Source organism: Pogona vitticeps, chromosome 4 (assembly GCF_051106095.1).
Source record: "Pogona vitticeps strain Pit_001003342236 chromosome 4, PviZW2.1, whole genome shotgun sequence".
Taxonomy (NCBI): domain Eukaryota; kingdom Metazoa; phylum Chordata; class Lepidosauria; order Squamata; family Agamidae; genus Pogona; species Pogona vitticeps.
This window is the reverse complement of record NC_135786.1, coordinates 130,576,529-130,600,079: the sequence shown is the minus strand read 5'-3', so window position 1 is coordinate 130,600,079 and position 23,551 is coordinate 130,576,529. Positions and strand designations below refer to the sequence as shown.

The 23,551-nt window shown below is 40.7% G+C and overlaps 2 protein-coding genes across 7 annotated transcripts in view; both read left to right on the top strand.

The window, feature by feature from the left end:
* The window catches only part of LOC110082095 (protocadherin alpha-C2), a 239,021-nt gene that overhangs the window by 24,115 nt on the left and 191,355 nt on the right, over nucleotides 1-23,551 (top strand). For 2 of the 6 annotated variants that reach the window (XM_078392501.1, XM_020799378.3), the window contains exon 1: nucleotides 14,229-17,668. The exons of 3 other annotated variants lie outside the window; for them this stretch is intronic. In XM_078392501.1, the coding sequence (XP_078248627.1) occupies nucleotides 15,299-17,668 (2,370 nt within the window). In that variant the 5' untranslated portion in view covers nucleotides 14,229-15,298. Of the gene's footprint in view, nucleotides 1-7,540; nucleotides 11,257-14,228; nucleotides 17,669-23,551 lie in introns of those variants that run through there. One more of the 6 variants, XM_020799382.3, reaches the window with a different exon arrangement.
* Nucleotides 1-23,551, top strand: part of LOC144583061 (protocadherin alpha-8-like) — a 35,089-nt gene that overhangs the window by 10,178 nt on the left and 1,360 nt on the right. The gene's annotated exons all lie outside the window — the stretch shown is intronic.

Genomic DNA, 23,551 nt, shown 5'->3' with positions numbered 1-23,551 from the left:
TCTAAGTGTTCACATAGGATACATATTTTTCCAAGCTCATCCCATCTTCTTGACTTTTCACCACCATTTAGCAATAAAGTGATGTTCTCTTTCCTGTCATGATATTACTCTGGTTTTTACCACTTATGGAAGGACCCTCTGAAGTTGGGTGTGGAACATACATTTTACCGGCCCAGCAGTGGCTGTGCTGGCTGGAGGATTCTAAGAGTTGTAGTCCGAATAAATCTCTGTATCTGGCCACTACTCCAGGAGTAGTCAGATGAACATCTCCTGCTTGCACCACGGATGGCCACTGGAACCCACGTACGGATCAGAAGAGCAGCCCTACGTAAAGCACATCACAGTCACTAAGCCTTGCAGTCTGGAAGAAAGGAAGAGGGGAATTGTCTTTTCTTCATCAGAGTTGGTGGCATTACCTGTGGATGGCGGTCCCAGCTTTGGGAAAGTGACACAATTCTTAACTATGTCAGCTACCAAACTGACATCCATGTGTTTCATGAGTTTATATAGTAATGGTCTCTCCTAGTAGCACCAGTTATTTTCACCTCCTTCTGCAATGGGCCTCTGACATCCAAAGTTCCCATAGGAAATACGATTTTTGAGGTAATTTCCTATATCCTGCAACACACCAGAATCCCTTCTGGGGGTTTCCAGGTTTCATATAAAATGTTTCATGTACTTTTACTTAAAAGTTGTGAAGGAAAATCTCGAGACCCTAAATTTTAGGGAGCATTCTATCTAGTTTTACCTAGGAGTTGTCATGGTGGGATGGTGGGAGAGGTAGGAACAGGGTAAGTACAGCTTTTGGATTGGCTCATCTTCTGAATTAATTAACCCTTTAGTGAATGAATCTCACAAGTTGTCTGTGATAGCAGTCTCTCTCTTTATTCTTTATTTCTCATCGGTATGCTTCATTCCTCTCAACCCAAAGTCAGCTGACAGCAGTGAAAACAGCAGAAAGAAGAACTTAAATGAGACCCACACCAGTTTTGGAGTGCCTCCTCTCTTTATATGATGCATAGAGGAGATCAGAAGGTGAAAAGCAAGCATCCAGATGTACTCAGCTTGTTGTCTTTTTTCAGTAATTCTTTATAACTTACTTTGTAAATTAACATCCTGCAGTATGCTTCTGTGACTGAATGAATATGTGTCTCTGGGCATATATAGAAAGTCTTTCATCAATCAGTGAATAACAACTGCCAGGCACCTTTTTGTACCTCCTCCATTTACGATTGGGAGTAAATACCTGGAGGATATAATGCCAAGGCAAACTTAGTTCCCTTTGGAAAACAGAAAAGTAGTGTTTGGGAACCCTAACCTTTAGTCAAAGCGACCAACATGAATTTGACCCAACTCTGAGAGGCAGGGGAAGACAGGAGGACCTGGTGATCTGGTCCATGGGGTCATGAAGAGTTGGACATGACTAAATGACTGAATAACAACAACAACCTTTAGTACAGGGTCACAGTAGAGCACATTTTTTGTATGCAAAAGATCCAAGCTTCAACTTATGCCCAGTTAGGAGAACTATAAGATACCTGGTAATGTAAAAGATACCTGGATAGTTGCCACAGTCAGTGTAAATATTATCAGCCTGCCTGATATAAAAAAGTTTGCTTTCAATTCCTTACAAAAAAGGCAAACAGATGAAAAAAAGAATTCCTGAGTTTGTGAAGGATGCTTTCTTCTCTCTACATAGTAGTCATACACTACTACATTAGAGATGCATTAGTGAGGTCATAACTTGCTTTAGGCAGGACTCTTAACCTCTCCCATTTCAATAATTCTAGCAACAAAAAAATCAGTTTAGCTTCTTCTCCCTATCCCTCTCTCCTGACACAATTTAGAATCTGCTTACACCATTATATCAGTGATATTTACATATCGGACTTATTTATACCACAGTTAGAGAAAAATGCCATTCTTGCTTTCTTAGTAAGGGTTTGGTTGTAGTATTGTTAAAGGCAAGAATTATTAGTTGAATTAATCTTCCATTGGATGAATCTTCTCTTTTGAATTGGTCAAAACAGAAGGGACAGTTAAATTATAATAAATTAAGGCTGTAATCCCTTTCAAACTTATTGGAAAGTAAATTTTATTGAACTCAGCTGGGTTACTTCTGAATTAGAATGCGTATGTTTACACAGTTGTTCTTGTTGTTCTGTTCTGTCAAATCAGAACCAACATATAGTGACCCTAACAACATTCTCAACATAAGTGAGATATTAAAAGAGCAGTTTTACCAGTTTCACTTCCTCATCAGTTTCTATGTCTGAGTAAGGATTTGAACCCTTTTCTCCAGAGTCTTAGTCTATCACATTAAACATATCACACATTTGCTTTTTCAAGTCATGATGAAATGATCTATTTTGTATTCATAGCTTTGGGACTTTCGTAATGTACAAATCTAGACTTAATTGTTTTGTAGAGTTTTATGTTTTAGCTTCTCTTTTGTATTTAGCCAAAAGGCGACCACTTCCTGGCAACAAGTTGACCCCCATTTTTCCTTTCAACATCCCCCTTGCCTTGCCAATGTACCGTAAGTCCTGAGGTGAAGGTTGGATGGTGGCTAGGGTGGTTGGTGGGGCCGAAATTACTGTAGCGAGTGGAAGATGTTGACAGGCAGAGCCAGAAGTGGTATTCATGCACACAGGCACATACAGATATTTATACAGAGAGGGAAGCATATTTTCATAGATGTACATCCACATACTGATAGTCAGGTAAGGAAGGGAATTTTCTGACCCCCATTGGAAGGAAGGGGATAGGGAGGCATGGTAACCAGAGTCTGGGGTCAGGTTATGTCTCATTTGCCATAATGGATTAGCCTCCATTGCTGAAGTGAAATCACCTATAATTAAAACAGGGCATTCTGAAATTCAGGTCTGGATTGAGGGATGTGTCTACCACAAACAGTACAGTCCTTTCAAGATAACAATTCTGGCTGTGAGCCTGTGCCTTATTTTCCTGTGCTCCACAAAGCTTTTAATCCTATGTAGTCCATAATGATTTTATGAATTAGGAATTGCTCTGCATGAGAGACAAAGTGTTCAACATGTGTATGTTACTAACATCAGTCCACATTATAGTATTTTCTCCAGCATGAGAATGGAGATTTCATGAAGCTTCAATCCAATACCTATTTTTTTTAGTTTAATACTCCTCATGTAATGTAATGGAAACACATGGAACTAAGGTCCTGAAAGTGTAACTCTCTTCCCCCTTCTCTCCCTCCCTGTATTCCTTCTCTCCTGTACAAGAAAAGTAAATTCTATATACATAGGTACACTTCTAGTCATCACTGGTAATCTCCACTTCTTCAGATAAAGGAGTAGTAAAACAGATGGAGGTATACTTCTGAATATAAAGTTGTTTGGATGTATAGGAAGCAGGCATGATGTGGTCAACCATAGGCGGTTTAGTTGACAACTATATGCTTACTGGTATCCTTGCAGCTAGATTAGATAAAGTGATAAACAAGTATTCAAAGCTTGATAAGACAGGTTTCATAAAAGATGAATGATTATATGTAAATGTAAGAAAAGTTTAAATATAATTCTCAGTTTACATGATGATAAAATATAAATTACATGGTTAGGGATGCCAAAAGGCATTTGATAGACTAGAATGGCCTTTTTTGGTTTAAAATCATGGATGCATTTAATAGCTTTCTTTGATTATAGTTTGTTAAGATTAAGGTTCCACAATATCATAGGCAAAGAAAGTAGTCCACAGCCAACTAATGTAAAAGACAAGAATATCACTCCCTTTAAAAAAAGTTTTAAATCTAATATACAAATCACAAGATGAAGTACCACATTAAATCTTAATCATGTTATACTATGTATAGTCACTGAGAAGCAAACATCATTTCATTTAGCTGGGCATACTGCTTTTCATAATAGGCATAAGATTTTAGCTTTACTGATTTTTATTCAATGGGATGGAATCTAATCTACCAGGAATACTGAAGTTACTAGTTCTGAACGTGTTAACTTTAATGAAAATAAATCATGGAAAATATCTTAGTCTCCCACAACTGAGGATTGGTTATTGGGATGTTTTATGTGGCTGAGATGGGCAGATTAATGAAGTCCATGTAAGGAATTTACCAAAATGCACTTTGTTTAGAATATGATCAATGGATAAAGACTGAAGTAAAATTTTGACTCTGAATCTCTTCAGTTGTACTTAGTTTAAAGAATGTCCCCATAGAGCCAGAAGTCTATATAAATGGCTTGTGTGCCCCTGATTCAAAATGTATTCAGTTTCATATAGCATTGATTTTTTTTGGCATTGTGTGATTCAGGTAAGAAGACTTCATATATTCCTGTTCCCAACAGGCACATCACACACCATGCATTAAAAAATAAAATAAAAGTACCTGGATGATCTAGTTATGTATTTATGATTTGAATTTACAATTCAAGAACTAAAGTAAGGAGCTACAATAACAATCCACAATCATCAGAGGGTATCTGTATTTTTGCTTTTTACCAAAAGTGGAGAGCTTTGAGAAGACAATTTCTGTAAATCAATTGTGTTAACTGAGATTTCCCATTTTGGGACTACAATGACTGATTTTTTAAACAGTGGATAGCAAGAACAAGCTCTCTTCTGAAGGCAGGAGATGGTAAAAGACAAACGTATATTTTGCCAATTCATACCATCATCTGAAGTAAAATGCATAACCAGCACAAACAGGCAATACAAACAAGTACATTCTGAAACATTTGGGGTAGTTTAAAAGTCCAGCATGAATTTGACCAAACTCCAGGAGGCAGTGGAAGACAGGAGGGCCTGGTGTGCTCTGGTCCACGAGGTCATGAAGAGTCAGACATGACTTAACGACTAAACAACAACAACAAAAAGTCCAGCCCTGCATAGACCTTGTTACGGTAGATCATTTGTGAGATTATATATTAGGACATTGATGGCTGTAGTAACAACACAATTTTCCAGGAACAAGACAGCTAGTATATTAATTTTAATTAGTAAAAAGCACACGTGGTCAAAGGTAATGAGGAACACAAACCTGGCAGTACTGTTACATAATGAACCAGTTCTGTTGGGATGGATAATCTCATCTACATTAGGTAAATCCAATTCTAGTCAGTCGGATTACTAACTACCAACTCCATTTTCTCTGGATCCATCTTCAGTTTATGAACTTTTGTCCAGTCCACCAAAACATTCAGTCATGGGCACACACAACTGAAATTCTTGTTTCCAGGCTGAGGTGAATGAAGGAAACAAGACATGACATGACGTATGTATAATGCATCCTCAAAATGTCCTCAGCTTTCAGATGACCTGCAAGTGGTACTACTATCAAGATGGAGTAATCCTACAAGACAACTTCTGAGAGTAGAGCAGAAGTCAGCCAGCACCACCTGATAATGGACTGGATGAGGGTTAATAAATTGAAACTCAATCCAGACAAGACGGAAGTGCTGTTAGTGGGTGCTTCGCCGGACAGGTTGGAGGGCCACTTCCCTGTCCTGAATGGGGTTACACTCCCCCTAAGGGACAGGGTCCGCAGCTTGGGGGTGCTCCTGGACCCCAGTCTAACACTGGAAGCCCAGGTGGACTCGGTGGCCAGGGGCGCCTTCCTCCAGCTGCGGAAACTATACCAGCTACAGCCCTACCTGGACGAGCGGAGTCTCATGACAGTTACACATGCACTGGTAACATCTGGTATTGATTATTGCAATGTGCTCTACGTGGGGCTGCCTTTGAAGACGGTCCGGCGACTGCAACTGGTCCAGAATCGAGCTGCGCGGCTGGTGAGTGGTGGGGCCGCCAGAGAGCACATCAAGCCGATTCTGTACAATTTACACTGGTTACCAGTTGCTGTCCGGGCCCAATTCAAAGTGCTTGTTTTGACATATAAAGCCCTAAACGGCTTGGGCCCTGGATACTTGAAGGACTGCCTCCTTCCATATGAGCCTACCCGGCAGTTAAGATCTAGCCAGGGGGCCCTTTTGAAAGAGCCATCCCTCAAGGAGGTAAGAGGGATGGCTTGTAGACAAAGGGCCTTCTTGGCAGCTGCCCCCAGACTATGGAATGCCCTCCTGACTGAAATTCGTCTGGTGCCGACGTTGATGACATTTCGGCGCCAGGTCAAAACCTTCCTGTTCCAGAAGGCTTTTAATTGAAATAACATTAACTGTGGGTCTTGATGATGGCAATTTAAATTTTAATTTGTATTTTAATCGTATTTTAATCATTTTATATTTTATTGTGTTGAATTTTAATTGTTGTAAGCCGCCCAGAGACCTTTGGGTAGAGTGGGCGGCATATAAATTAAATAAATAAATAAATAAATAAATAAATAAATAAATAAATAAATAAATAAATAAATAAATAAATAAATAAAATCTTCTGAGTACCCAGGTTAGATCAGAACAACTGCAAAACAGAAACCTGCCTACTTGATGTGTCTTGTAACCCACAGGGATCTACATCTCAGGTCTTCTGAAACTCAGGACCTAGTGCACTAAAGGTAAAAGCCAGCAGTGTCTGGCAGGGAGAGAAGATGCACAGTGCTCATCAGCATGAAGAAGGGATGGACATGTATTGGAATACAACACTGTCTTGATCTGGCCCTTACTCTGAGATTTTGTTTTCACGCAATACACACTCTGAAGGTCTACATCCAGGTCAAACTTTGGCAATTATAAAAGGATCGGAAAAAATGGAAAAATTATGAAAGCCACTGAGAGGTCTAGCCAGATTGAATCGTGGTCATAATTGCTTCCTTCTATGTTTGTCATTCCCCTCAGTTTAGTTGGGTTTCAAGGAGGTACATGGTTTTGAGGCTCTCTATTCCAAATTCTGTAACAGTAACTCCACTAGTCATTCAGTCTTCTCATCTAGTTTTCTTAGCTTGGCCTATATCAGTTTTGGGTAGGTGATGACCAGAGAGCAGAATGTGCCTCAGCTTCAGGGTGATTCCTGCATTTTGACTTCATAACCATAACGTCTGGTCTGTGCCCTCAGTAAGTTCCCAAGTGTCTGTGCACCTTCCCCTTATCCTGGAATTAGGTAAATATATGTGTCAGAAATCTATTTCTTTCCCTTCCTCCCCCCCCCCCCCGAGAATTGTTCCAAATCTGTCCATATTGCCTCTCAGAAGGCCTACTCTGTGCTGTGTCTTAGATTAGGCATCCTTCAGTCTCGAGAGACTATGGTAACGTGTTCTGAAGAGAGGACTTGGAACAGCATCTAGTGTGGCTGAGAAGGTCAATTCGAGAGTGACAATCCCTTCCACACTGAAGACAAATACAGTCTGTCCCCTGTCCAGCTCCCTGATTTTGCTGCTTTCGGGACTGCCTCTTCGCCTCGGCCTGCCGGACAAGGGTCTCTTCAAATTGGGAGAGGCCGTGATGCAACACCTGCCTCCAGGCTGAACGCTCAGATGTCAGGGTTTCCCATCTGTTGAGGTCCATTCCTAAGGCCTTCAGATCCTGACCATCAGCCATTCTCACGACACGCCCGAGCCAACATAGACGTCGCTGTTTCTGTAATGTATGTGCTATCAGAAATCAAAATAATGCATAACCTCCCAAGCCCTCTCCTGGGATTTCCCTGGATGCCTCGTTCTTTACTGGACAATCACTAATTTCCAGCCCGAGTCTTTCTGTTACCGACACTGAAAAAAGTTTGAAGAATTCCATTTCCATCCAAATCAGAGCCTAGTGTTCCATCTACAGTACATACAAGCCACACGGATCAAAATGTTGATGGAAAAAAAGCACACACAAAATATCAAAATTACCTTGTTGATCCATCCTCCTATTTCAGCACTGACTTTTAAACAAAAGGCCGTTGAGTTTCCCACATTTGGGGAAAACAAAGAGATCAACATACCTGAAATGCAATGAATAAGCCTTACTCTAAAAACCCATGTCCATCATCATGGTATCTCCATTGCGAACATCAGCTTTTTAGCAGTACTCTCATGTTCTTATGTATATATGTTCTGTTAAGGTAACTACAGTATATTTTAAGCTCTACTCAATGGGAAACAAGCAGAAAAGAATTCCCAGGACCAGAAAACAGGCTGGATTTACCTTTACCTCAGAGATGTGTCCAGAAGTCCAAGATGTCTGGAAAGCTTTAGTAGATAAAATGAAACCATTGGATTAAACCCAATGTTAGTCCTAATTAGAGCAAACTTATTTGAATAAATCAGAATTGTTAGTCACAGGTAACATGCATTGCACAGATTTCAGTGGATGCATTCTAGTTAACGTTTTATTTAGTCAATGCATGTGTATTTGTTTAGACAAAGTAGGATACAGATTTTTCCTTACATTTCTTCTTCTGATCATCTTATACATAATCATTCTGTACTTCTTTGAACATATCATATACATGCTATTAAAGAGATGCTGACTTTTTCACTAAATTGGTTATCTAGTAGAAAAGCAGATTTCAAAGTAGTTCAGGGACTACTTCAACAATCAAGGTAAATCAAACCAACATTATTAAACAGTATCTACGAGAAAAGAAATAGCCTCAAACTAGTAATAAAGTAATTATATTTAAAGGTGAAGTATGGATTTCAAAACACTGGAACAATCTGCAGATAAACAATTCTGTGAAATACCTGCACCCCACCCAAACCATTCGTGCTTCTGAATTCGAACACATGATGTCGCCCTTGCCTGAAAAATCTGTTCAGAAAAGCACGAGAAATGCCTCATTCCACCGCCCATTGAAAACCCAATCATTTGATGGAAGAGCACAGAGGGGGGAAAAATCCAGATGCAACCTTACCGAACATGACAAGATGCAACCTTTGTGTTGTAACAAACCAGATTCCAGAGCCGTTTTCATTTACCAAAGCATGGATTCATAACATCAAGGAACCTTACATGTTTGGCTTCTTTTGACTCGATGGAGAGAAGGGAGCTGCTACAGCTGGTTTTGCTCCACACAGCCTGGTTGATGGGGAGTGGCCAGCTCCATTATTCTGTGCCAGAGGAAGCCCAGCATGGCACCTTTGTGGGCCGTATCGCTCAGGACTTGGGGCTGGAGGTCAATGAGCTGGTACCTCGGATGTTCCGGATGGTTTCCAAAGACCCAGAGGACTATTTTGAGGTAAATCTGCAGAATGGGATCTTGTTTGTGAATTCTCGGATAGACAGGGAGAAGCTCTGTGCCCAAAATCCCATCTGTACCATTCATTTAGAGATGATTGTGGAGAAACCTCTGAGGATCTTTCATGCAGAGGTCGAGATCAGGGACATAAACGACAACGCTCCGATTTTTCCAGTAAATGAACAACAGCTATTTATTTTAGAGTCTAGGCTGCCGGGATCCTATTTCCCACTAGAGGGCGCTTCAGACGCAGATATCGGTTCGAACGGTCTGCTAACCTATATCCTTAGTCCAGACGATTATTTTCAGCTACGTGAGGAGAAGCATGGTGGCCTCAGAAAATCGTTAGCGCTAGTGATCCAGAATGCCCTAGATCGAGAAAAATCGCCTGCCCACCATCTATTGCTCACTGCCACCGACGGGGGACAGCCTGCCCTAAGTGGCACATTACACCTGGAAATAATTGTCCTAGATGCAAATGACAATGTCCCCTTGTTTAACCAGTCAGTGTATGAGGCGACTCTGCTGGAAAACATCACAGAAGGAACCACAGTCTTGACATTAACGGCCTATGATCTGGACGAAGGAACAAATAAAGAAATACTTTATTCATTTAGCAACATGATGCCTTCTCATTACGGACGTATTTTTTCTATAGATGCCAACACGGGAGAAATCAAAATGAAAGGAGAGGTAGACTTTGAGGAAAATAATTTATTTGAATTACAAATTGAAGCTGTTGATCAAGGTTCGTATCCTCTGGTTGGACACTGCAAAGTTCTCATCCACGTTCTGGATGTGAATGACAACGTTCCAGAACTGTCGGTGACCTCTCTGTCTGTGCCAGTGCCGGAGGATTCATCCCTAGGGACAGTGGTGGCCCTTATGAGCATCTCAGACAGGGATGCAGGCATTAATGCTCAAGTCAGTTGCTCACTGCGGCCCCCTGGGCTCCCCTTCAAGCTAGTGTCCACCTTCAAGAATTATTATTCCCTTGTGGTGGCAGAGTCTTTGGATCGCGAGCAGACGGCAGAATACAGGGTGCTCGTGATGGTCCAAGACCAAGGCGCCCCCTCATTGTCATCCTCTAGTAGCCTGGTGGTACCTATTGGTGATGTAAATGACAATGCACCATCTTTTGTACAGCCTTCTTACATGGTCTTTGTGAAGGAGAACAACCCTCCTGGGGCTCACATCTTCACTGTGTCTGCCTCCGACCCAGATGTGGCTGAGAACAGCCTCATCAGCTACTGGCTGGACGAGAAGCTCTGGCCACTCTCCAGCTACATCTCTGTGCACTCGGAGAGCGGGAAGCTCTATGCCTTACAGCCCTTGGACTACGAGGAGATGAAGCTTTTGGAGTTCCAAGTGAGTGCCAAGGACGCTGGGCTGCCTTCCTTGTGTGGCAATGTGACCATTCAAGTCTTTGTGGTGGATGAGAACGACAATGCCCCTGTGGTATCTGGGGAAGCAGAGGCCCCCTTTCCATTGATGCTTCCCATAGCTGCTGGGCACACAGTGGGCAAAATCCATGCCATAGATGCTGATTCTGGATACAATGCATGGCTGCATTATGAACTGCATGAAAGAAATACCGGCTCCTGGCGAGTGGGGCTGTACAGTGGTGAGATTAGCACCAAGCATGCCCTAGATGAAGCAGAAAGTGTAGGCAGTAGCACAACTCTGTTGGTGACAGTGAAGGACCATGGCAAGCCTGTGCTCTCAACCACAGCCACACTGAGTATATCTCTGGTGACAAACACCCAGGCTATTAAGACTGATGCCCACCTTCGTAGGATGGCTGGGAGTCCAAAACCTCTGGAGGACAGTACAAACATCTACTTGATCATTGCCATCTGCTCAGTATCCAGTTTGTTCATTCTTGCAGTTGTTGTGTATGTGGCCCTACGTTGCCAGTCTCTGCTTGCGGATGATGCAACATGTGGCCCTGGCACAGCCACATTAGTCTGTGCCAGTGAAGTGGGAAGCTGGTCCTATTCACACCGTCATAGCCGCAACCTGGCATGTGTACCTGGGGAAGCTGGTGTCAAGAGTGACCTCATGGTCTTCAGTCCCAATATTCCTGTCTTTGCTGTGAATCCAGGGATGGGGAATTCAAAAGAGGTTGTTCCAAATTCATCTGGAGAGGTGAGTCATGCAGAATAATTAAGATACTGATTACCAACAGTCCTCTGTTCCTTTCCAATCTGAGCTGATTTAACTGTAGTATGATACTCCTGCTGCACACCAATGGGGCTAATGGCTTTGTATACTTCAGTTATTTACTGATGATAAGCTATATAAATTGGTTTATTTGAGTAAAGGAAAAGATTTTGAAACCACGTGTTTTTGAACTAAAATTCATGTTGATCATCTCACAAATTAATCAGTGCTAGAAGCAAACTGACTGGTGCTTTGTTTTGGACAACAGTGGGAGGTGAATTGTAGGCTAAAAGCAGTGATACAGCAGGTATGTATACTGGTTTATGATCTGCATACACCCAACCATTGAAAACGTATTGTATAAGGGAACTTTGGGTGTGATTAAATAGCAAGAAATGATTGCTTCTGATTGCACCGGAAAGGGTTGCTTTGCTGGGAGTGAACTCCCACCACCCGTTTTTTTACTTGTAAATTTTTATCAAGTTTCATCAATAAAGATAAAAGAAACGTATGATGATAACAGTCTCAAACAAAATTCTGTATCTTTTCACACAATTATATATCTTTAGATTTTCATCTTTCAATTTCTGTTATGCAAGGCGGATCTTTAATTTAACTTATAATGTTGACCTAGGAATTTCTTCATAGTCCTCATAATGGTTTTTCTAAAAGGCATGGAAAATTAAAGACTGTAAGAAGATATTAACGTTGGAAAACCTGTGGGTAACACCCGACTTTTTCATTTCTTCTTATAATGATACAGTAATGTAAAACTAAAGAATAGAAAGGACTGAATGGCATAAACAAGCAGTTGTGCTCCCATACCCCATATTGCCTCTACTAGTTACTTGGCCTGTGTCCTTGCTGAACATGGTTATGCTAACAGAGGCTTGGTGATGCATTTTGAAATGCAAGAGCTCATCATGAAAGCCCTTGTAGCCTTGCTCCCATCTGTCTCTCTATCTCTGTCTGTCTGTCTCCTGCTTTTCTGTTATTTCTATTCAAAGAAGCTTGTATTGTGATTTTAAAATACTTCAAATAAAAAAATCCCGTTAAAGTCTGCATGAATATCCAGTCTTGCACTTAGTTACTTGGGAGAAAGATCCACTAAATTCAGTAAAGTGTAGTTTTTGCCTTCATAGGTTCAATTTCTTTCCTGTAAAATCATATTGCCATCATTATTATTATTATTATTATTATTATTATTATTATTATTATTATTATTATTATTATTATTATTATTATTATTATTATTATTATTATTATTATTATTATTATTATTATTATTATTATTATTATTAATTCCATTTATATGCCGCCCACACTACCCAGAGGTCTCTGGGCAAAATAATGAAGGAGGAAACATGTGGCCTGGTCAGAACACTTTGGCTGAGGGGTTGGACTGGGACATTGCAAATGAAAGGAGACTTTTAAGGAAAGAGTTACAACTCCAGACAATTATCTGGTTTAATTTATCAAAGGGGGAGGGGTTTAGGGGAGATTTCAAAAGAATTTCTTAATATGGTTTAATACTTTCAGTGTTTATGCACTGAAAGATGATGCTATTATAAAAATACATTTTTTTTTCAGAATCTTTCCATGGCATAGAAAAGTTTGGCTACCCTTGTGGCTGTTGTTTTTCTATTCCCTTGAAAACACCTCCCCCCCCTTCTTCTTTGTCTTTTACTGCCATGAATTACATGAGCTCCTTCCACTGAACCTGCTATCTTTTTCCAGCACGTTGCAGGTTGGATCGCAGCTTATGCTTTTTATTATATAAAGCAATTTGCTTCATAGTACTGAGTTAAAACAGAAAACTCTCCTTCCTATGGAAAACTCAGAAATGATAGGAGAGAAACATTTTTATACTGAATGCCATTTTCAGATGCTTAGCTTGACACCATGTTTTTCTCAGAAAACCCCCATGTTGAATAGACGTGAGGAAATATTGAATATGTCGGGAAAACTGAAGTTATCCCTAGATATTTTAAAGGAGATTACACTTCTATGTAAAGGTAAAGGTTCCCCTTGACAATTTTTGTCCAGTTGTGTCCGACTCTAGGGGACGGCGCTCATCCCGCTCTTCAAGCCATAGAGCCAGCGTTTGTCCGAAGACAATCTTTCCGTGGTCATATGGCCAGTGTGATTTAGACACGGAACGCTGTTTACCTTCCCACCGAGATGGTACCTATTTATCTACTTGCATTTGCATGCTTTCGAACCGCTAGGTTGGCGGGAGCTGGGACAAGCAACGGGCGCTCACTCCGTCGCGTGGATTCGATCTTACGACTGCTTGGTCTTCTGACCCTGCAGCACAGGCTTCTGCGGTTTAGCCCACAGCGCCACCACGTCCACACTTCTAGGTACAAGGATAATGATGATGTCAGCCACACACTACGATGACCTGCTCATGGAGAATGAAATCTACATCAGAGATGCAATAGTTCAGTGGTCCTCAACCTTGGGCCTCCAGTTGTTCTTGGACTGCAACTCCCAGAAGCCTTCACCACCATCTCCCCTGGCCAGGATTTCTGGGAGCTGAAGTTCAAGAACCTCTGGAGGCCCAAGGTTGGGGACCATTGCAATAGTTCATCGATTCCTAATAGATCTAAACTTAAAAATGATTTTTGTTAAAGAGCTGGAAGTTAAAGACTCTGAGCACAGGTTGCTATCCTCTGAAGATACCGGCCACAGAGACTGGCGAAACGTCGGGAAGAACAACCTTCAGAACACGGCCAAAGAGCCCAAAAAACCCATAACAACCATTAAGGACTCTTGTGGATCATTTAGTGTCTTGCCAATAGATCCTGATCTACTTTCTGCCCACCCATATTGTGTCATCAACATGAATGGTGCTTTACAGCATACAAGAGAACACAACTCTGCTCCAAGCCTGACACAAAGGAAACGCGTTCTAAAGGAGGAAAGCAACGTCATTTTTAAGGAGAAAAATGGGATAGAAATAAATAAATAAATAAATAAATAAATAAATAAATAAATAAATAAATAAATAAATAAATAAATAAAGTGTGTAAGCAAGCAAGCAAGCAAGTAAGTAAGTAAGTAAGTAAGTTCACAGGGTGCAAGACAAAGTCCAGAATATTTTGAAACTACATGGTGCAGTGTTCATCTTCCCAATTCATCAGTTGTCATCTTTTCCTTTCTTCTGGAACCACAGTAATTCCACTGACTAGGGTGTGGGTCCCTTCCTTTCTTTTTCTTTCCTGACATGGCAGGTAGCTTCACTCAAAGAGGTTTTTGTACCTTGTTGAGGGTCCGAAAAGAATATTCTTCTGTTCCAGACAATTAAAATGCCTCTTCTTCCAGTGTGGAATGTGTCTTGCTTTGCGCAACATGTAGTTCCTTCTTTTGCAATAACATTTAGCAATGTGTCTGCTCTTTTCTGTGTGTTGTGCAAGTGACCTTCTTAATGTAGGCTGATGGTTAAAAGAAAAGTGCCTTTGGATCAGGCTCTTTTGGCCCAGTCCAGAATTCAGGGAAAGAAAGATGACCAGGTTCATCTGAATCCCTAGAACTGGAATTTCTAAATGGACAGTAAAGTATCTTGAACCAATTTTGACCTATATGTGGTCACTTTAAGTCAATATGTATTCCATCTGGCCAAGAGATGAGTTTCTCATAATTTTTAAAAAGAAAATACTAATATTATACATTTAAGATGTGTGCGATAACTTCTCAAGGAACAATAACAGAGTATATTATAAAGAATTTACATATGAATTACAAGATGCAATTAATTACTGAGTCTAAGAAACAGAAAAAAAAATGAAAAGGAGGACAAAGCTATATGCCATTTATACCAGTTGTCACAAGATGTCGCTGCCCACTGAAAAGCAAAAAGGCTTTCTTGATACAATGCTCCCCTCCCAGCTCTACAGCAAGAAAAGAGACTGAAAGACAACAGGATGGAATCAGCAGCATAAGAACTGGATGTTTCCCAGCTTTTAATGGCAACTCCCAACAGTGGATTTAATTTTAAAAACCAGGAATAAAACCTACCATAGCTATGATTGTTTTCTTCCAGTGCTGCCTAGCAAGACGTCGCCTGCTCCAGCTGTTTTTTCTCAGCATGGCTTGGGGGCTGGGGAAGGGCCAGCTCCATTATTCGGTGCCGGAGGAATCCCAGCATGGCACCTTTGTGGGCCGCATCACTCAGGATCTGGGGCTGGAAGTGGAGGAGCTGATGCCTCGGATGTTCCGGATGGAATCCCAAAGCCACGGAGATTATTTAGAGGTAAATGTCCAGAATGGAATTTTGTTTGTCAATTCCCGAATAGACAGGGAGGAGCTGTGTGCCAAGAGCCCTTTGTGTTCCATTCATCTGGAGGTGATTGTAGACAAACCTCTGAAGGTCTTCCATGTAGAGGTGGAAATTAAGGATATAAATGACAATGCTCCTATGTTCCCTCAGAAGGAACAACATGTCTTTGTTTCAGAAATGAGGATGCCTGGATCATTTTTCCCACTGCAGGGAGCTTCCGATGCAGATATTGGTCCAAACTCTCTCCTCACTTATGCACTCAGTCCTAGTGAATACTTTGCTTTAGATGTTCAGAGGAAACATGATGAAAGCCAGTCACTAGGACTCCTTTTAAAGGCCCCTTTAGACAGAGAGGTCAAGGCTATGTATCGTTTGCTGCTGACAGCCACAGATGCAGGGAAACCAGCACTCAGTGGCACAGCGCAGCTGGTGATTTCTGTGCTCGATGAAAATGACAATGCACCTGCCTTTAATCAATCCATTTACAAAGTCCAGATGGCAGAGGATGTGCCAAGTGGGACATTAGTAATGAAATTAAATGCTACAGATTTGGATGAGGGAACCAATCAAGATGTTATATATTCATTCCAAAACCATGTGCCTGTTAAATTAAAAAATACATTTACTCTAGATTCCATAACTGGGGAAATAAGGACCAAAGAGCAATTAGATTTTGAGGAAAACCATCAATATGAAATCCAGGTACAAGCTAGTGATAAAGGAAGCAACCCGATGACGGGATATTGTACCCTTGTGATTGAAGTGCTGGATGTCAATGACAATGCCCCAGAGATGTCACTGAAGTCTCTGTCAGTACCAGTGCCAGAGGATTCCTTGCCTGGGATGGTGGTAGCCCTGATCAGTGTGTCAGATAGGGACTCTGGGGCCAATGGCCAGATAAACTGCTCCCTGTACCCTGCTGGGCTTCCCTTCAAGTTAACATCCACTTTCAAGAATTACCACTCTTTGGTTGTGGCTGAGCCCTTGGATCGGGAGAAGGTGGCAGAATACAAACTGATTGTAAAAGCCCAAGACCATGGGGCACCATCCATGTCAGTCACCAACAGCCTGGTGGTACCCATTGGGGATGTGAACGACAACACACCAACTTTCCCCCAATCTTCTTATACTGTCTTTGTGAAGGAGAACAACCCACCTGGTGCTCACATCTTCACGGTGTCTGCCTCGGACCCTGATGTGGCTGAGAATGCCCTGGTCACCTACTGGATAGATCAGAAGCTCTGGCCACTCTCCAGCTACATCTCTGTGCACTCAGAGAGTGGGAAACTCTATGCCTTGCAGCCTTTTGACTATGAGGAGCTGAAGCTACTGGAGTTCCAAGTGATTGCCAAGGATGCTGGATTGCCTTCCTTGTATGGCAATGTGACCATTCAAGTCTTTGTGATGGATGAAAATGACAATGCACCGGCTGTATCTGGGCAGTCGGAGGAAGCTCCCATTCTTCTAGTGTTTCCTGTGACAGCTGGGCATGTGGTGGGCAAAATCCGTGCCCTGGATGCTGATTCAGGCTATAATGCATGGCTGCGCTATGAAATACATGAGGGAGCCAATGGTCCTTGGCGAGTAGGACAATACAGTGGTGAGGTCAGCACCACACGTGTCCTTGACGAGGGAGACGTTAGAGGCAACAGTCACTGTGTGCTAGTGGTGGTGAAGGATCATGGAAAGCCGGTGTTGTCAGCTACAGCTACTCTGAGCATGTCACTCATGGCAAGTACCCAGCGTGTCCACACCGATGTTCACCTTCCTCAAATGGGGGGCAGCTCAAAGCCCTTGGGGGGCAATGTCAACATCTACCTCATCATAGCCATCTGCTCTATATCCAGCTTTTTCCTCCTTGCAATCATAGCATACATTGTCCTACGATGCCAATCCCAGGTAAAGGAGGCCATGATGTATGGCCCTGGCACTGCCACACTGGTATGTGCCAGTGAAGTTGGGAGCTGGTCCTATTCAAACCGTCACAGTCACATCCTGGCAGGTGTGAGTAGTGAGGCTGGCCTCAAGAGTGACCTCATGGTTTTCAGCCCCAACATTCCTCCTCCCTCTGGCACTGAAAAGCCAGATCAAATGCTTTGTGATTCATCAGCACAGGTGAGTCATACATTTTAGAGAATTTTGAGGTGGTTTATTATATATAACCGTAGTCATTGTACATTCAGTTCCTATCTTTACAGAAAACGGCTGGTATAATGATAGGAACACAAGGATTTCCTAACGTCAATATGTTTTTTTCTTTGATTGAGTGACTGATTTAAGATCAGTTCAGTTTAAAAACTCCTGGGGCAGCCGCTCACAGGTGTATAAAAGAAGAAGTATATAAAAACGATTATATCAAAACAATTACAGCTAACAATAACTGACAGAAGACAGCAGACTGAAAAAGATTTAGGCAGTAAATAACAACCAGATAGATAGCGTGTTGGAAAATATTGTCAGGAAACAATACTATATGATATTTCTCTGGTACAAGAAGGATATCCGGTTCAGCAGTGGGTGGGTTCTCTGGAAAGGGCATTCCCTAGGCAAGAGCCAAAACTATAAAGCTCCAGGATCAATTCCCCTCACTTCTGAAGGCAGAGGAAGTTGGAAGAAGATAGCTGAGAGGCTCAAAAGAAGGTGGTAGGTAACACCGACAGCTTAAGTATATATTTAAGATTTCTTGCTGGACTAAAAGATGGGGTTGTCTTTAATAATGATTGTGTGCTGTCATAAATTCTGACCTGTGGTGACCCTTTCCAGGGTTTTCTAGTAGAGAGTACTGAGAAGTGGTTTACCCTTCCCATCTTCTGGGGGCATCCTGGGGCTGTGCAGCTTGCCCAAGGCCACACAGGCTGGCTCTTCTGGGAGGCAGAGTGGGAAACTGAGCTCCCATCCTCTGAGTCTGCAGCCAGAAACCCGACTCACTGAGCTATCCGGTCAGCGAGCCACATTTAGATTAGAGATAAATAAATGAGACAAACATCTTTCTCTGCAATTAGCACTTCAATGCCTCACTTATTTTGTGGCATATGTTTATGTTGGTCATTTAGTTTTAGAAGTATTCCCCAGTTGCAAAAATTGAGCAGCCAAGGACTTCAGCAGTGATTCATCTTGTCAACTTTACTAATATATGCTGCTTTTCTAGAAACATAAGATTATAAACTGCTGCCCCTCAATGTGGTATAGTCATATTTGGGGTCTAGTGACTGGGGGCCTCAAATAGGGATGAACTTTCCCAAGTACTTCAGATACACCTATTAAATTGGTTTATACGTTTTTACTGTATATTAATTGTTGTAAGCCGCCCAGAGACCTTTGGGTAGTATGGGTGGCATATAAGTTAAATAAAATAAAATAAATAAATAATCAGATGAGCATTTCATGCACATCCCTATGCAAATCCACATAAGCTGCACTTGTGTATTTCCTTTGTTGGTCTGGGCTACTGGTATTTAATCTAGACATGGTACAACAGAGCTCTTTAAATGTAAGCATGTCTGTTTATCTGTTTGGTCAACCTTTTTCCTCCAGAAGCTATTCACATACTTAATCATCATTGTTATTCTTCACTATAAGGACTGCTGCTATACATGATCAGCAGACATGTGCTGAAGCTAGGCCGTAGCCCTTCCGAGTCCACATGTTTGATTGCATTCTGTTCTAAAATTAAACAACAGGCACCACCACCTCAACAACTGGCAAATATAAGCCATACAAGACTAATATGTAATGTAGAATGTCCTTGCTCAGGCTTTTCTTTGACATATCTCTCTTCATTACATATAAGAGAGCATTCAGGCTTTGATTCCCACATCTCAGGTGGTACAGCCCATCAACAGATCACTTGACAGCCTACTTTTATAATGTCTTTTCAATTTGTTATGCAATCTTCTGTTCTATTCAGTATTTGTGATTTCAGTTATATTTGTGCACAGTTGTTGCTACTGCACAGTCAAAGATGGGGTTTTGTTGGGGGAAGGGGTGTAGAATTGGGGCAATCAGGGAGGACTCCCTCAGTGCACAGATGGTGAAGAAGAGAGCAGACGGATGCAGCTAGACAAAGAGGTAAGCATACAAATATGTAATGATAACAAGCTAGAACAATAGCTATCATTACAGCCTTCTTCTAAAAGGGGTGGAAAAAGTACTTTCTAGTGGGGCAATAATCTTCTTAAGAGCCCTCAAGTCCCTGTAGACATAGGAAAACATATTTTCTTCATATTCGTGAAGTAGATCAGATGATATATTTTAAAACTTTTTTTAAAAATAGTAATACACCTAATAAGATGTGGAAAGTAATAAAATGACAAGAGATCGTTATCATTTAAAAATAAAGAAATACTAATATCTGTTATAATATAACAATGGAAAGTTTAAATTTCTTTTTACTTTTATTGTATACATTAAGGTCCCCCCACCTAAAAGAAATTTTCTGAAAAGGTCATGCCCCTATGAACTATTCACTTAAGACTCTGAAAAATAATAAATCCTCTGGTCCAGTCCAATGGGTTTTATAAAAGAATACCACTAATTATTTAATGTGTCATTCATGGTACTATGTAAGTTTCTGACTGCTTGAAATGATGTCTACTTGATACTTTTATATAAATTATAAAGAGAAATGATACTCTAAATTCTTATTTGCACATTCTGGATTGTTGTCATTACTCTTAATGTTACCAATTATCTCTTGCTTCTAATGAATTGTTTTAATTTATATTATTGTTTTAACTGTATTAACATTATGTTATGTATAGCTGCTGATTTGAATTTTTTTTCAATATAAGCTATACTGAGACTTCAAGAATGAATAGTAATATAGAAGTTATCTAAAGTAAATAAAATGTTACTCTTTGTACAAATTCAACATGTATTATTCATATGACCAGGACTGTATGAGAAGATGTAAAAGCATACATATAACAGAAATTAGGAATGTTAGAATCCTTACTGTAATTTTGAAACAATCAATAGGATGAAATAGCATCATTTTGATTTTCCCTTATGCTCAGAAAGCCTTTGATAAACTAGAAAAGCAATTTTTGGGAGAAAAATCTGGTAAAATCTGGGGGGGGGGGAATATCTAATTGTTGTTATAGAATATTACAATTGGCGAGCACATGATAATAATTTTGATAAGTGATAATTGTTTTTAACTTCATGAAGGCAATTGCAAGAAGTCTCTTTTTCCTATCTATGTAGTGTATCAAGAAAACAGAGTTAAGCTAATAATCAATATAGTACAAAACAGTCATACAGTTAGATTATTTTAGGAGTTAGTGTTCTTCCCATTATTGACTGCATTAATGCAATTCAGGAAATACAAAGCATAATATTTAGCTGTAGTATGGTATCTGAATACACATTTGGAATAATCACTCTATATATGTCTATAGCACAGCAAATCTGAACTCAGCTTGTCTTTATAAATACTAATGCTATGTGAGATTCTGGCTCACATTGGGATGATCTAGAAAGAAATCAACCTACCTACCTCTAGTTCAAGAAATCAAATGGCTTGCTTTGCAGTCAGTTTAATCTTTAATGCAACCTAATGTCTTCACTCTGCACCTCAAACTCAAACCTTTACTCCCGGTCACTTATTCATGTACTCTTTCTCCTCTGCTCCATGTACAGGGGTTTGATGGTGGGGCCATGCTCCAACTGCTAAAGAGAGCAAAAGGAGACAAACCTTTTGCTCACCCCATTTCTGCTCACCATAGGTTGCAGCTGTTGCCTGTGAAGTGGAAAGTGAAGGAGGGAGCTCTTGGTGGAAAGGCAGGAAGCAGCGTGGTTGGGAGAGAGGTGACAGTAGGATACCTTTTCTTTGCCTTGGTAAAAATGAGAGGCAGAACATAATGCTGGAGTTACAGTTATTGTCTTGTATTTGACAGAAGCATTATGAGTTTTTTTCCCCTGTCAATGTTCTTAGCTATCCAGTTTTGACATCCATACATGGTGACCAGAAATACAAGAATGTGGATGATCTTGGTCTTGGTCTCCTTACATTTGATTATCTTTTCTAATTTATTCATTGCTGCCCTTCCTAGTCCCAGTCTTCTGATTTCTTGTCTGCAGTCTCTGTTTGTATTGATGGACCAAAGTATACAAAAACTCTGACTATTTCAATTTCGTCATTGTCAATGCTAAAGTTGTGTAGTTCTGTAGACATGATTTTTGTCTTATTAGCATTCAACTGCAGTCCTGCTTTGGAATGTTCGTTTTTCACTTTCTTTAAATGTTGTTTCAAGTTATTGCTGCTTTCTACCAATAAGATGGTGTCATCTGGATATCTAAAATTATTGGTGTTTCTTCCACCAAATTTCATTCCTCCTTCATCTGAATATAGTCTGGATTTCTGTATATGTTCTCCCTACAGATAAGGGGATAAAATACACCCTTGTCTGGCATCTCTGCCTATAGGAAACCGTTCTGTCTCTGCATATTCTTTCCTAATGGTAGCCTCTGTCCACAATACAAGTTATCCATCAGGATAATCAAGTATGATAATAGCACTTAGCTGATATGGACAGATCATAGACTCTGGTTCTGGCGAAAACCTGGTTCTACTGGTTCAACTCTGGTGAAGACCTGGTTCTACTGGAAGATGATTTTAGTATTACAGTAGTAATTTTACATAAAGGTCAGTAATACATTAACAACTTTCTCTTAATAGGAAGCTGCAGTGAGAACTGCTGAGAATTGGGGTCACTGGAAAACAATGGGCGGCATATGAGCATAGTCAGGAATACTGTGATATGTAAAGAAGCAGTAGAAATCAAAAAAAGCAAAAACAAACTGATGGTGCAAATTTTCTTCTGTGAATGCTGACCATCGGGCCATGGAATGGTTGTCTGTCAGGAAACAAAATGTGAGGATAAAATGGTCTGCAGGAGAAGGACATGGTTGGCTAACATCCTACAGCCCTGGTGTGAGAGTACGTTGCAACATTTTCTTGCAGGCCCCACTTGTAAGGAAATAATACACAACCCTATTTGGCTGTAATGTAGCAACAACAACAAAAAGGGGAGGCTTCCAGTAGCTTATGTTTAACGCTGAACATGCAGAATGCATTCTTGATCTGGAAGTCCCTGGTTGGAAAGTGATCATTATTTTTATATACAGATTTTCCAAAAGATCGGTACAGTACAAGGAAAATAATCAGGTAGTTCAGAGCTTTCTTAATGAATGAAACACTGGCAACAGAAATAATAGACACAGAAACGGCCAACGATTAAGCACTGGTAGCTCCTGTAAGTATTTAGTCCATTTCAGACCTGACTGGAGCACACAGAAAAAGGTCAACATTGGCAAGTGGCTCACCTGTGGATGCCTGTCACCTTTGTTTTTAGTTGCAGCAGAGGTTAACTTGTTATTTCTTTAGTTGTTGAGTGTTGAAAACAATGGAGTGATGATGGTACCTCAAACCTACAAACTGAATCTCAAGAAGAAACATCTGCCAATAACTACTTGTGTTTGTACTTAATAGAAGCATGAGAATATAACACCAGAAGAAAATTACCATATGCATAATGGGATTTCTTAGCACACTGGTGTCCCCTTCTCATCATCATCAGGAATCTCAAGATATAGCATGGGACCACTCTGTACATCCACGCTTCAATGGATCACATTACAAATAATCGACTGGTACAGAAGGTGCTGGAAGATGCTTGATCCACAGATGTATTTATCAGTTTTTGTTCTTTCAGCCCACACTTCTTCTTGTCATCATCACAACAACCCTGTGGAGTAGGTAGGATTGAGAGGACGGTCTGAAGGTCTCCCATAAAAGCTTCATGGTTGAGGAGGAATTTCAACCCAGGTTTTCTCAGTCCAAACCTGAAGCTCTAACTATGATACCACATTTATTATAAAGATTTTTAGTCACCTTAACCATCCTATGTTACTGGTTTTGGATGGCAGTGTCCATTATGAAAGGAAAAGAAAGTACTTGAAAACCACTTACTTGAAGTAATCCATTATCTTAGGTCA